Below are 15101 nucleotides of genomic sequence, written 5' to 3' on the forward strand. Positions count from 1 at the left end.
ATCAGATTGGATTTCTTTCACAAATCCTTGAAATTGGCTGGTTTCTTTGCAATAAGGTTCATCTAATCTACAGAAGTGAAATGCATTTGAAATTGCAATCAGTTTACTGTTCCAAAACATCAATTTTTTTTAAAATTCATGAGTTGAAAACAGAAATTTGATTCTTCCAAAGACCGATTTTGTTAAATAGACTAAAATTATTTAAAACCTACATCAAATGACCGAATCTAATTGCACCGCCTTACGTACCGCAGATGCATGTGTGACATTCTTTCAAAAAAAAAGGCGTACCCTGGAGATTTGTAAACAAGCTTTGCTAGTCTTATCAAAGATATCCATGGAAGGAGCCTATCATAGAATCAGATAGATGTACAGTATGGAAACAGACCCTTTGGTCCAACCCGTCCATGTCGACCAGATATCCCAACCCAATCTAGTCCCACCTGCCAGCACCCGGCCCATATCCCTCCAAACCCATCCTAATCAAATACCCACCAAATGCCTCTTAAATGTTGCAATTGTACCAGCCTCCACCATATCCTCTGGCAGCTCATTCCATACACGTACCACCCTCTGCGTGAAAAAGTTGCCCCTTAGGTCTCTTTTATATCTTTCCCCTCTCACCCTAAACCTATGCCCTCTAGTTCTGGACTCCCCGACCCCAGGGAAAAGACTTTCCCTATTTATCCTATCTATGCCCCTCAAAATTTTGTAAACCTCTATAAGGTCACCCCTCAGCATCCGACGCTCCAGGGAAAACAGCCCCAGCCTGTTCAGCCTCTCCCTGGCAGATCCTCCAACCCTGGCAATATCCTTGTATTAAATCAATGAAAATAAACCATTCAAAGGTTAATTGTTTGGACAAACAACTTTGTTTTTTTTAAAAAACAAAACTCTCCAGACAAGCTGATTGAGTTAACTTTGGGAAATAAAGTTATGGTTCAAACTACTGGCAGTTGGGAAGAGGGGTTGTGACAAGGCAGACCATCTCTGTATTTTTTAAGCACCTGTTTTGATCTGAACATTAGTTATTGCTGAGTGAAGGGAAAAGCAGCTGTTCATCCCATTGCCCACCTAGAAGCTGAGGCCTGTCTGCTATAAAGATCTTATAAGAAAAAAATACCATTTTGCTGTAGATTGAGATTTCAAAAGAAAGAATTCAATTTCACAGAAGTGTACATAGAGAAGAAAATACCAGCTATAAATTCAAACTACCTCAGTGTTGAAAGAGAGAACGTTTGATCCCATCTGCAGCCAGACAAGACAACAAGCTGCAAACTGCTAAACGTCTTTTACCCATTTACAAACTCTCATTCAGCCAAATCTATCTTCCCTTACTCTGTAATTCATATTTGTGTGGGGAGGGGGGTTTGATGTGTGCACCTATTTGCTGAAGTCCGAATCTATTCTACTTTTTTAATTCAAGAAAATTTTGGTTAAAAATAAACTTGTTTTTATTGAAAAAGATTTTTATATTTTACAAAATTATAAAATTACAAAAGAGATAATAAAGCAATCTTATGGTATAACAATAAACTAACTACTACTCTACTTTACAAAACAAATCAGAAATACGAAAAAAAACAAAAATCTTCCCATACCACAATTCAATAAATAATTAAACATAATAAGTTAAATTAAACTGGATTGAATTGAGTTAAACTGACTTAACTTTCACCATTCCGTGCTACACTACCGAAGCTCCCATCGTTAGGCGCATCAGTTAACATACCTGTACTTATTCGGGATTCCTCCTCTCAGAATCCCTAGCCCGTCAGTACAGTCTTCACGCCTGCACAAAGGCCATAATCAGTATGGCTGACAAGTCTGCATCTATGTGATTCAAAAAGGGCTGCCATGTCTTCTAAAAAAGTTCCATTTTCTGGTGCACCCATACGTGTAGGGAAGTCTAAGGGAACACGCTCCATCACTAACCTACGCCATTCCGAAAAGCACGGAGATTTCTGAAATCCAGCTCATCAGAATGTTCTTCCTCGCGCAGTATGTAAGAATGTTAAACGGTTTCTTCTCATCAGATTCGGCGATCCCAGCAGGAGAGACATGGATATGCCTTAACTTCAGCCCTTTTCTGACCAAAGTCACTAATCTGAAAATAGCAGGCAAGGTCCCTACTGGATAACCCATATTTATGATTCAGCTGGTCAAAAGACATCAAGACCTGCCCCTTAAATATGTCTCCCAAGTAGATGATTCCCATAACTTAAAGCCCGGAATCCATCAATCCCGGCCTATGGGGGTATTCCTACTATGGGGGTGAGCAGCAAGCTGTTATGTAAATTACCCTCACTCTGTTGTATCATTCTCAAAGCTTTGACCATGTTAATGATGATCGGACTTTTACAATACTCTGCGACAGTTCCCATCCTATCCATAAACAGCAGACTGATAAGAAGACACTTTGCCTGGGAAGCCTCAACATCGAGCCAAATTGACTTTGGATCCTGACAGGCCAAACATTCACATAAGACAATAAAGAACTTACTTGAAATCTTTTGAAGTCTGTTGGAGGTGTCTCTTCCTCATTCCATCCCCCACACCCCCCTCCCCCACCCACCCTCCACAATCTTTGTGGAAGCTGCAGCTTAGCAAGCTTAATAAAAGGGCACCTGCAATGCCAGACAAAAGATCCGAGCCAACCATTAAATCTCTGCAGCACTTGCACCAGGGGGAGCATTTGCATGGGGTATAATAGGCAAGGAAGAACATTCATTTTGATCGGAGCTTATTCGACCCAACCAGGATATTGGTAGCCCCTGTCAACGCTGAAGGTCTCGTCTTATCTTCTCGAGCAATTGTACAGGTATTGCAAGTAGGAGGTAATGAAAATACCTAAGCACAGGAAACCATCCTGTGACCACCTAAAAGGAAATCAAATTCTATCTTCAAGGCCAGGTAGTCTCACAAGAACCATCTTAAAAAATACAATTATGCTCTTCTATTCTCACTGCTGGGGCAACTATTTTGGGGTCCTTCCGAATAGTCTCCACCAGTGGCTCAATAATTAAACAGCAGTGGTTAAAGGGGGTATCCTTGTTGGCAGCCTCTACCAATACTAAAATAGTCTGATTTTATGCCACTCCACCCGATCAAATGTATTTTCCACATCTAGGGAGACTGGCAAGCCCGGGATCAATCTGCACTGGCACATATTTAACAGTCTTCTCATGTTGTTAGAGGAGCTGCGACCCACAATCCTTAATGAAACCTCTCTGGTCCTCCTTTACAACAGAGAGCAATACCTTCTCCATCCTCAACTCTAACATTTTGGACAGAATTTTAAAATCCATATTTAGCAGTGAAATGGGTCTATAAGAGGCGCGGTCCTCAGGATCTTTCTCTCTCTTAAGAATAAGGGGAATATTAGCCTCCCTGAGAGGGGGCAGGAGGCAGTCCTGACTGTACGAATGGCTATATATGCCCAACATTGGTTCGGCCAACATGTTTATAAACTCCTTATTTGGGAATCCATTCAGGCCAGGCGTTTTGCCACTTTCGATTTGCCTTACCGCCTCTTGTGTCTCTTGTATTGACAGAGGGGCATTCAAAAGGGAGGCCTGCTATGAACTTATACCTGGAAGATCCAAATTCTCAAAAATGGACTCCATCCTGACCAACCCATCCTCAAAGCCCTCCGATCAGTAAAAATCTGCATATAATTTCCTAAATGCTATGTTAATTGTTTTGAACTCACGAGTGGGAGTACCAGTACCCTCTGTAATGGACATGATAGATTGAGGAGCACTCTTTTTCCTGGCCAAATATGCCAAGTCACTACCTGGTTTATCACCATGCTCTAATAGTCTTTGCTTTGCAAAGGAGACCTTTCTCTCCGCTGCCTGGGTGAGCATGGAGTTCAGAGCAGCTTGGAGAGCTGTAATATGCTGTAACTTCGTTACAGATGGTCTGTCAAAATATGCTGTCTCAGCTGCCTTCAACCTGGCCTCAAGTATACACTGTTGCTCTCCCTTCTGCCTCTTCTGGGTCGCTGAGTATGAAATAATTATACCCCTTGAACAGGCCTTGGCGGTCTCCCAGAGCACCGATGGTTACTGGCCGTACCCGAATTAATATCGCAGAAAGTCTTAAACCCCATTGCAAAATACTCAATTAACTTACTGCGTTTCAAGAGAAAAGGATCCATGTGCCAATGCCACATATCTGCTCCATTACCCCAATTGTAACCTCCAAGTACACTGCTGCATGGTCTGAAATGGCGATATTCACAATCTTACAGGTTCGTGCCAAATCCAAAAAAATCGGCGGGGCAAAAAATATCCTTGTGTAGCACTTGTGTGGGTTGGAGAAGAAAGTAAAATCCCTTCTGTTAGGGTGAAGACATTTTGACACATCCATTAATCCCAACTCCCCACATAGGTTCACCAACTGTTTGGATTGCAGGGAGATGCCTGAAAGGCCCCTTGGCATCCTATCCACCTCAGGATTCATAAGACAGCTGAAGTCTCCCCCCTATAATTGTGTGGCACACACCAAAGGGCCATCAGCCTGGAATGTGCATCAGTTAAAAATTTGAGGGGATGTGCTGGGGGGCAACAGACATTCAAAATGCCGTACTTCTTCCTGTGTATTAGGACTTTGAGGATGGCCCATGCTCGTCCCTAACTTGGCCTATCAACTGGAATGGTAGATTCTTCTGTATTAGTATAGCCACTTCTCTGCTTTTGGAATTAAAAGACAAGAACATCCAGCTGAAGCCTCCATAACTTTAATGCTCCTTATCATCTAAGTGAGTTTCTTCCAGCACAGCAACATCGACCTTCTCCTTCCTGAGACTCGAGAGCATTTTCTTTCTTTTAACTAGTGAGTGACTCCCCTTTATGTTCCAGGTGCACCATCTTAATGAACAGTCAGCCATAACCAACTAAAGCAGACAGTGACCCCCCCCCCCCCCCTCCCCCCCCCGGCCGGTGAGGAAGAACCCTACTCATAATGTAGACAAGAAACAATTCATAGTATCTTAAAAAATACAATTACAAACACGACCAAAGCAAAACTTCTAATACCTACTCCTAAAATAAACAAAAGACAAGAGACTGGAGACTTTCCCCCTTGCATACAGGGGGAACTCACCCTACTCACTAACACCTCCATGGCTCCTTCTGGCTGAAGCCATGCCACAAACCCAGGCAAAACAAAGAGAAAACATATTTTATACAGAGGGAAATTAAAAGTGGGTATCCAACCCATCCCACCCATACATCAATCCCACTTGTTATCAATAAAAGAAATGACGACTCCTAAGCAGGAAAAAGGAGATAAATGGGAAAGAAATGGGAAAGAAGAAACAACTCCACATATTAAAGGAATAAAGTCAGGCACACGAAGTAAACAACAGAGAGAACTAAGGAAACACCGTTGTCCATAGTATTTGACCCAATCAGTCTATTTTCAAGTATCTAGGAATTCCTTTGCCTTCTCTGCTGAATCAAAATTATGCTCGGACCCTCCATGGCTGAAGCGCAACACTGCCTTACAGAATATTGAATGTTCAAGTCTCTCAGCCTCTTCCTTGCTTCATCATAAGATTTCCTCTTTCTGATCACTACACCAGAAAAATCCTGAAAAAAAACATGATTTTCGACCCCGTGTAGATCTGGGCCTGTGGATCTTTCCCCAGCTTTCTGGAAGCTTCCATAACCATTTGTTTATCTCCATAACACTGAAATAGTGTTAGGACCAGGCGGGGGCACTGGTCCGATCCAGTCCTGTGCACCCACGATCCAGTGAGCCCGCTCAACTCACACCCGGCCCGATTCAGCTTCCAGCCCTAGGAGCTGCGGGAGCCATTGCTCCAGGAAGCTGGCCAGCTGATCTCCTTCCTCTCCCTCCAGCAACCCGATAATCGGATTTTTTTTCTTTTTTCTCGTTTCTTGAGGTGGTCAACCTGCTCGATCAAGGCCCACACCTGTGTTTCCAGCTCCTGAAACCACCCTGCTGAGGACTCCACCTTGGTCTCCAATGCCACAGTTAGCTGCTCAAAACCCTCCACACGCTGTCCTGAGATGTTCAATCTTCTGCTCATATCCTTTGTAGCACAGCCAAGATCGGTTCGAGTCTGGTCCGGGACTCCTCCAGTGCTGAATCAATCTTCTCTCGGAGTTTGACGAACTCAGAGTCCAAACTCTGCTGCTCAATTAGGTTCAAAGAAGCCTCAGTGGGAGTCGGTGCTGCAGCCGCGTCAATTGCTGCAGGGGAGTGCCCTGTGTGTTGCAAGCCACGCAGCACCTTTCCTTTACTCATCTTCCCTGAACATTCAAAATGATATTCAGAGAATCTGGGGAGTTTACACTGCTGATTTTTAGCAGAATTAGCTAGTAAGGGGAGGGTGAAAGCACCACTCTGCCTGGAATGTGATGTGGAGTTCAGCAGGGCAGACTGGTTAGATCACCGCCATCTTGAATCCCGCCAACCATTACTTTTTAAACTCAAGAAAATCTGTTTGACAAGTTCTTGTAATCTTAACATTTAAACATACTAAAATTGGAAACTTTATCCTTATGCAAAACAAAACCTTGTGATCAAATGAGTAGAATTGACTGAAGCCTTTCAATCCCCCCTCATTTGGTTTTAAAAAGGAAACTAGATGTAATGATCTTTCATTACAAAAATTAATTATGCTCTTTATCCTGTGGTAGCCTCAAATAACTGGCCTGCCAAACCATTTATTTCAGCCAGGTGTTTTTGGAAAACCATCAAATTATTTCTCGAGTGTACCATAATGATGAACTGGGTTCATTGTTCTCCCTGCTGCACCAAATTGCTTCAGGGTCAAAGTAATGTTTGGTTCTTATGGAAGCAAGGATTTCTTTACAATAGCACACCCTGTTCCTGGTGAAACATTCATTGACGAGCACTTGAATAGCAATTGTTTGCAACTGGCTTTGCGCTAGAATAGCAAAATGCACTTGCATGATGAGTGCTATTCGATTAAAAACATTCCTTCCTGAATCTTACTGAGTGGTATACTGCAGAACACAGATATGGTCTACATATCACTTGGTGCCATTTTTGTCCAATCGAGCTTTAAATCAAACTGAGCATTAAAACCATCAACAATGATGGAGTTAATTGTGTAATCTTCAAAGGGTATTAAAGGCTCGATACTTTTTTGCTTACTAGACAAAGAATGGTGAAATTATTCTTCACCACGCAGGCAAATACAATTGTACTGCTTTTCCTTTCTTATATTTAATGCTAAAAACTTAACACAGTACTGAGTAATAATGGCAAAGAAGAGAAAAATTTGTTTTGTTCACTGGCTTTACTGCATTAGGGGATTTTAGTATAAAAAGTGTAAGGACCCTAAAGTTTATGGTGGTACTCCTAAAATTAAGGAGGGGAAAAAAAGCATCTGTTTAGTGGCTTCTAAAAGCTTTGTCCATAGAAAACATGACAGGTTCTTATTTCGCTTTGCACTTACCAACTATGATTACATGCAAAGCTGACAAATTTTCAACAATATCGGTGCCTTTTGCAATAGGATACCAAATATGATTTATCAATGAAGAAACAGTCTGAAACACAGAAAAAACAGCGTGGTTTGCTTCTCTCCCCCCGATCAGAATTAGTCATTTTACTTCATTGTATCTGTCTACATACTCATATTATAATATTCCACTGTTATGATATTGTCTTCCCTGTTGAAAATTAAATGAAGATAATGTATAAATGCCACTGGTTCCAGCAGATGTATCTGTACATACTGTAAATGAAAACTAAGTAGTATCAGAAAATTGTCAACTTAGGTTTGCTAGGAATCAAACAATAACTCAGCAGCAGATGAGATTATACATACAAACTAGAAATAATTTTATGAGGGTTATTGTGGGGTTATGGTTCTCTCCTGACCTCTGATCCAGGCGATGGAGGTACACATTATAGGAGCTATGATTAGAATGTTTGCAGATGACACCAAAATAGGTGGTGTAGTGGACAGTGAAGAAGATTATCTCAGAGTACAACAGTATCTTGATCTGATGGGTCAATGGGCCAAGGAGTGACAGATGGAGATAATTTAGATAAACGTAAGGTTTTCCTAAGGCAAACTTGGGTGGGACTTCATACAGTTAATGATAGGGCCCTGGGAAGTGTTACCAAACCAAGAGACCTAGGATTGCAAGTGCATAGTTCCTTGAGAGTGGAATTGAAAGTTGAGTGGTGAAGGTGGTGTTTGGCAAGCTTGCCTTCATTGGTCAAAACACTGAGTATAGGAGTTAGGAGGTCGTGTTGTGGCTGTTCAGGACGTTAGTGAGGTCGCTTTTAAAATACTGCGTACAATTCTGATCACCCTTCTATGATAAAGATATTGTTAAACTTGAGAGGTATCAGAAAAGATTTACAAGATTAAGGCTTTTTCCCCTGGAGCATTGGAGGGGTGACCTTGTATAGGTTTAGAAAATCACGAGAGGCATGGATAGAGTGAATAACCAAGGTCTTTTCCTCAGAGTAAGGGGGTCCAAAACTAGATGGTTTAAGGTAAGAGGGGAAAGATTTAAACCTTAGTGGTAACTTCTTTGACGCAGAGGGTAGTGCATGTATGGAACATGCTGCCAAAGGAGTAGAAGTGAGTACAATTTCAACATTTAAAAAGCATCTGGATGGGTATATGAATGGGAAGGGTTTAGAGGGATATGGGACAAAAGCTGGAAAATGGGACTATGTCAGATTAGGATGTCTGGTCGGCTCGGATGAGTTGGGCCGAAGGATCTGTTTCCATGCTGTATGATTCTATGATTTTGTGACTGGAGGTCTTTTTTGTAAGGAAGTATCTGAGTTGTCTCAAGGTAATCAAAAGGTTTGAGACAGTTAAACTAGAAGAAAATAGTCACTTGTGGATAGTGGTGGGATCCAAGAGCATTGTAACTATAAGATCATCATTAACTCATATAACAAAGAATTCAGGAGAAATTTCTCTCCCAAAGGAGAAGATGAGGACAACATATGCATTTAACTAAAGCTAGAAAAGCATGAGGGAGAAAGGAATCCAAGGATAAGCCAATCAGGTGACATGAAGAATGATGAGAGGAGGTTCCTAAGCAGTATTTGTGATGACATGAATCAGTTGGGCCAAATACTTGTTTCTGTGCTGTCAAACTGGTGCTGATCTGGTGAGGTAATTTGGAGATGGTGGAATTCCCACATGTCCTGCAGTTAGGCTTCCTGGCTTGTACAAGGCACAAATCTGAAAAGGTGTTGTTGAAGGAGGCTTGGCAATTCGCTGCAGTGCACCTTGCATTTGGTACACTCTGCTGCCAATGTGCGCAAGGTGGAAAGAGTGAATGTTTAATTCTTAGCTGAGAAATTCCAAATCATGCTGAACATTTGTATCTTACACTGGAAGGAAAGTCACGGATGACATACTGTGATTAAAGATGTTAGGGATTTAAACACTACCCTGAGAAACTTCTGACAGCAATGTCTTACATCTAGGATGAGTGGCTTGTGCAACTCCAATCAGCTTCCTTTGTGCCAGGTATAATTCTGGATAGCAAAACACCCCCTCTGACTTTAAATATTGGAGGGCCTCTTGATGCCACACTTAGGCAAATATTCTTTTGAATTAAAAGGCAATCACTGTTCCCTTTCCACTGCAACTCAGTTCTCTCTTCGTATTTAAATCAAGGTTGTAATGAAATTTAGAACTAACTGGTCCATTCTGAAACCAACTGAACATTGATAAGAAGCCTATTGATAAGACAGTGTCACTAGATAATACGGTTAATGCATTCTTCCATCACTTTTCTGTTAAATGGGAACAAACTGCTGTGGTGGTAAATGCACAGATTTGATTTGTCCTGATGATTATAGATATGACAGATGACTTAGAAGAGCAAATTCATATGGAGCACATCCAGCTAATCCAACTAAATAAAGTATGACATGAAATGTCAGTTCTGATCACACAGTTAGAGATAACATTCCCACAGTCCAGTGCAGCAACTGGATAAAATTAGTAGCAAAATACCTTCAACTAAATTGCCAAATAAGGATAGAAGACAGATGGACATACCAGTCAGGATGCTCGTGCTCACAATAATATTGCTAAAAGTGCAACTTTGATTCAGCATCGCTACACCAGCCCAGAAGAAAGTAATTTTAACTGGTTATTAGGAGGCAATAAGCTCTGACATGCTGTTTAACACAAAGATGTTCTTCTCTGTGGGAAAAGGAAAGATACCCTCACAATGTTACACACCAAATAGCTACATTATGTACACTCCATTCACTCAAAAACTCATGAAAATCTGCATTATAGACCATCATACAAGTTAAAAATGCAACCCCTGGTATAACATCCAGTTCACAATAACAGACAACAGTCACTAAAGTGACATTTTCCATTTGGTAAACACATCACAACACAGAAAATATCAATGAATGTATTCATGAGTGAAATTTCAGGGATAACGTTAAACACTATTCCACCTCATGATCAGAATGTTCATTTAAGGCGAGTTGCTTTGTAGAAAGCCTTAACTTATCAATTCAATTTTAAACATTTAACATGCATTCAATTTAAATTCCAGTATCGGAATAAGTGGATTCAACTTGACTTTAAAATAGAGAAGGCAATAAACTGTCAAACCATTTCAGATGGGATTTGATGTGACAATGAGTGGGGAGAGCATAAAGGTCAGAGGACAGGCAAATTTAGGTAGACTCAATTGCTTTCGCCATTCTTAACTGTCCAGCAATAAAGGAGTGGAGTAATTTCACAAACAAATCACAATTGATATTTTTAAAAATGTGTTATTTAAAAAATGCGAGAAATGCCCAAGGCTTGTACATTCCTGAAATATGTGAAAATTCACCACCTCCATTTAGGCCCAGTTTCATCTATTATGTAATTGTGTAATGCCCAAAAGCATTGCACACGAGTCATTCATGCACATTTCATGATATTTAATGTTATTTTTCATAGAAGGTGCAATTTAAAGGTGTTCATAGTTTTTACCTTCAGGAGGAGGGGGTGGAAATTCATCCTGATCCATACTGTGTGGATTTCATCGAGGGTAAGTTCTCATTGGAGTTTGCAGTACATCCCTTGATAGAGCTCATTCCTCTGAATGAAGAAGGAATATCATTAGTTACAGTGGAATTCTAAAAAGGAAGGCTTTCTGAAAGTCACCAAAGAGGAGTTTGACATCTTTATAGTTTGCATTTCCTCCATAAATATAGAAGCTCTCTTGTACAGACATGGTTTCAAAATCACTCAATGGCAACAAAAATAGTAAAATCAAGCTCAATATCCAGTCAATTCATGGGGTATGTCTATCCATGTATTCACAACTTTTAGTTAAAACAGATCGTAACAAATGCTTTTTTCAAAGAAAAACAACTGACATACAGATCTACACCCAAAAAGCTATCTGCCTGAACACATTGTTGCCCATGCTTTGAAACCTTTGACCATTTTACATATTAAAAACACATTACCCAAGTGCTTTTGGTGGTGAGAATTCTGATTGCAGTTCAACTCAATTTTATTAACAAACTTTCCTTATTAAAAACACAATGTGAACATTTCCTAAGTTCCAATAAACATTTACTCTCTGAGAAAGAATATATTCGCAATGATCCATGTGTTTGACCTGGACTGTTGGGATCATCTTCTTCTCAGACATAGGGTTGACTTTCTTTCATGAAGGTGGGTCTTGTAGGTCAGAGCAGATCTTCTCTTGGCTCTTCTTGGGTTTCCACACAACAGTCTGGTATGACTCTTGCTGTGAGTTTTCACTGTGAATCTTCATTGAGGTGGTGACTTCCAGGTGTGATTTTTACTATCTGCCCTTGTCTCAGAATTTCCAGAATGTTCTGTTTCGTGGTGAAATTGTGAATACCCCATACAAATGTTAATTTCTTACAACCAGAGGTAAGCATTTACTAAACTGATTTCATGCAAATTTACTGTAGCCTTGAGGCTATGAATATTTTAAAATTGTAAATAGTTGTTACAGGTTTAGACAGGTAACAGTTCATACATGATGAAATTAATTGTCAGATGACAGCCTACTGCTCCTTAACTAAACACACTATTGCTAAATCAAATTGATGGTTCTGGTTAACATAAATGAAGAAAAGTTTACAAAATTATGAGGGTCATGGAAAGGATAAATAGACAAAGTCTTTTACCTGGGGTCGGGGAGTCCAGAAATAGAGGTCATAGGTTTAGGGTGAGAGGGGAAAGATATAAGAGACGTAAGAGGCAACTTTTTCACACCGAGGGTGGTACGTGTATGGAATGAGCTGCCAGAGGAACTGGTGGAGGCTGGTACAATTGCAACATTTAAAAGGCATTTGGATGGGTATATGAATAGGAAGGGTTTGGAGGGATATGGGCCGGGTGCTGGCAGGTGGGACTAGATTGGGTTGGGATATCTGGTCGGCATGGACAGGTTAGACTGAAGGGTCTGTTTCCATGCTGTACATCCCTATGACTCTATAAATCAGTAAATTAATAGAGGATAATACTAAACTTGCAGAATGGACATTTCATTGACAAATTATTTTAAATGTAGACAAGGAAGCGGTGGTACATTTTAATAGGAGGGATAGAATAATTGTTTTGTATTAATTCACAGAATGTAGGCATCACTGGCTTGGCCAGCACTTACGATCCACTCTTAGATGCCCTTGAGAAAATGAAGGTGAGCTGCCTCCTTGAACTGCTGTATTTCTTTTGCTGTAGGTACACTCTCAATACTGAGAGGAAGGGAATTCCAGGATTTTGACCCAGCAACACTGAATGATATATGCTTCCAAGTTAGGCTGGCAAGTGATATCTAAGGAGCTTTGCTGAGCTTCCGCAGTGCATCTTGTTGATGGTACACATTGCTGCAACTGAGCATTGTTGGTGGAACGAGAGAATGTTTGTGGTGCAATGTCAAACATGGGGGCTGCTTTATTCTGGATGGAGTCAAGCTTCTTGAGTGTTGTTGGGGCTGCAGTCATCCCCAACAAGTGGGGAGTACTCCATCATGCTACTGATGTGTGCTATGTATCCTGTTGGCAGGTTTTGAGGAATTAGGAGGTAAATTTGTGGGCGGCACGGTGGTTAGCACTGCTGCCTCGCAGCGCTGGAGACCCGGGTTCAATTCCCGCCTCAGGCGACTGACTGTGTGGAGTTTGCACGTTCTCCCCGTGTCTGCGTGGGTCTCCTCCGGGTGCTCCGGTTTCCTCCCACAGTCCAAAGATGTGCAGGTCAGGTGAATTGGCCATGCTAAATTGCCCATAGTGTTAGGTAAGGGGTAGATGTAGATATAGATATAGATGTAGGGGTATGGGTGGGTTACGCTTCGGCGGGGCGGTGTGGACTTGTTGGGCCGAAGGGCCTGTTTCCACACTAAGTAATCTAATCTAAATTACCAACTGCAGATTCCCAGCCTCTGCCCTGCTTTTGGAGCCACAGTACTTATATACTTGGTCAGTTTCTGATCATTGGTAACTCACGGAATGTTGATAGTGGGGAATTTAGTGGTGATAAGGGATGCCAAGAAATGATGCATATATTCTCTCTTGCTAGAGATGGTCATGGCCTAGCACATGTGGGTCAAACGGGGAGACTTTGGCCTAATGGTATTATCACCGAACTGTTAATCAGAAACCCAGATAATGTTGTGGGGACACAGGGTAGAATCCCACCATGGCAGACATTGGAATTTTATTGCAATAACAAAATGGAATTAAGAGTCTAATGACCATGAATCCACTGTTGATTGTTGGGAAAAAAAATCTGGCTCATTAATGTCCTTAGTGAAAGGAACTGCCATCCTTACTTAGTCTCGCCTGTTGTGATTGCAATGAGGTCAGCCTGGTGGACCTCACAGAATATGAGTTCTGTAAGTGGGGCTATTAATCTGGTCCAATTAGGGAGCCCTGGTTGAAAGATACAAACAGAAGTGACATCCTGAGATTCAGAGCTGGCTCAGAGAAAGCTGGATCAGTGTTAAGTACTTTCTATGCATAAATAAAAGGTAATGGGATACCAGCCTCCTTCGAGTTTTTTTTTCATGGCTTACATGTGACTCCAGACCGACAACAATGTGGTTGACTCTTAACTGTTCTGTGGGCAATTAGGAATGGACAATAAATGCTGGCCCAGTTAGTGTGCCCTCATCCTATGGATGAATAAAAATAAATGTTACTTGCTCGTTGTCAGTCTAAACCTAGATATTGTCTGGATCTTGCTGCTTTGGATATGGATTGCTGATGTACCTGAAGAGTTATGATTATACCATGTTCAGTGCCAATCATCAGCGAGCACCTACATTTATTCAGCCCTTATGTGAAAGGGAGGAAGGTCATTGATGAAGCAGCTGAAGATGTCTGGGCCTGGGATACTACCCTAAGGAATCCAGCAAAAATATTCTGAAGCTGAGATGACTGACCTCCAACAACCACAAGCATGTTTCTTGTTTAGGTAAAAGCATCTAACTAGCATGGAAAACTGAAGTATGCTGTGAAGTACTGAACATAGTGAAACAGTTTAGTTAAATAATTTTTTAAAAAATCAAATTAAACATTGGATTGAGTTGTGGGGGGAGAGAGTTCAAAAGCAAGAAGCTATAATGAACTGCATTAAACCTTGATAGGGCTACCCTTTGTATACATTGCATAGCTTTGGTCTCCACATAATAAAAAGGAATAGAGGAGATGCAAATTTAGTTAGGCATCATACCAGAAATAAGAAGATACAACAATTAAGACTGAACAGACCGGACCTTTGTCTAGAATAGAGGAGACTGAAAGGTCACTTGATGGAGTTTTTCAAGAGACCGAAAGGATATAATGGGATAGAGAATGCCAAAATATTCTTCCCTGTGGGGAAATCCAAAACTTGACCATAAACTTAAAAAAAACAGAGAATTCAGCATGGACATCCTTTGAATGTAGAACATGCTACATATAAAGAGATGTGACGAGCATGAATGCATATAAGGGCAAGCTAGGTAAGCATAAGATAGCAAAGAGCAGCAGGATTGATAGGGTGAGATGAAGAGGATGTGGTGGTATCTATTGTGTGGAATGGGAATTGCAGTTGGTCTCAACAGGCTGTTACTGTT

At 41.1% G+C, this 15101-nt stretch overlaps 1 protein-coding gene across 2 annotated transcripts in view; it reads right to left on the reverse strand.

Annotated features, from left to right (window-relative positions):
• arhgef10 (Rho guanine nucleotide exchange factor (GEF) 10) overlaps positions 1–15101 on the reverse strand; it is a 278827-nt gene that overhangs the window by 233048 nt on the left and 30678 nt on the right. For both annotated transcript variants that reach the window (XM_072560748.1, XM_072560758.1), the window contains exon 2: positions 10994–11101. In XM_072560748.1, coding sequence (XP_072416849.1) covers positions 10994–11030 — 37 coding nt within the window. In that variant the 5' untranslated portion in view covers positions 11031–11101. The remainder of the gene's footprint in view (positions 1–10993; positions 11102–15101) is intronic.

Source organism: Chiloscyllium punctatum, chromosome 3 (genome assembly GCF_047496795.1).
Source record: "Chiloscyllium punctatum isolate Juve2018m chromosome 3, sChiPun1.3, whole genome shotgun sequence".
Taxonomy (NCBI): domain Eukaryota; kingdom Metazoa; phylum Chordata; class Chondrichthyes; order Orectolobiformes; family Hemiscylliidae; genus Chiloscyllium; species Chiloscyllium punctatum.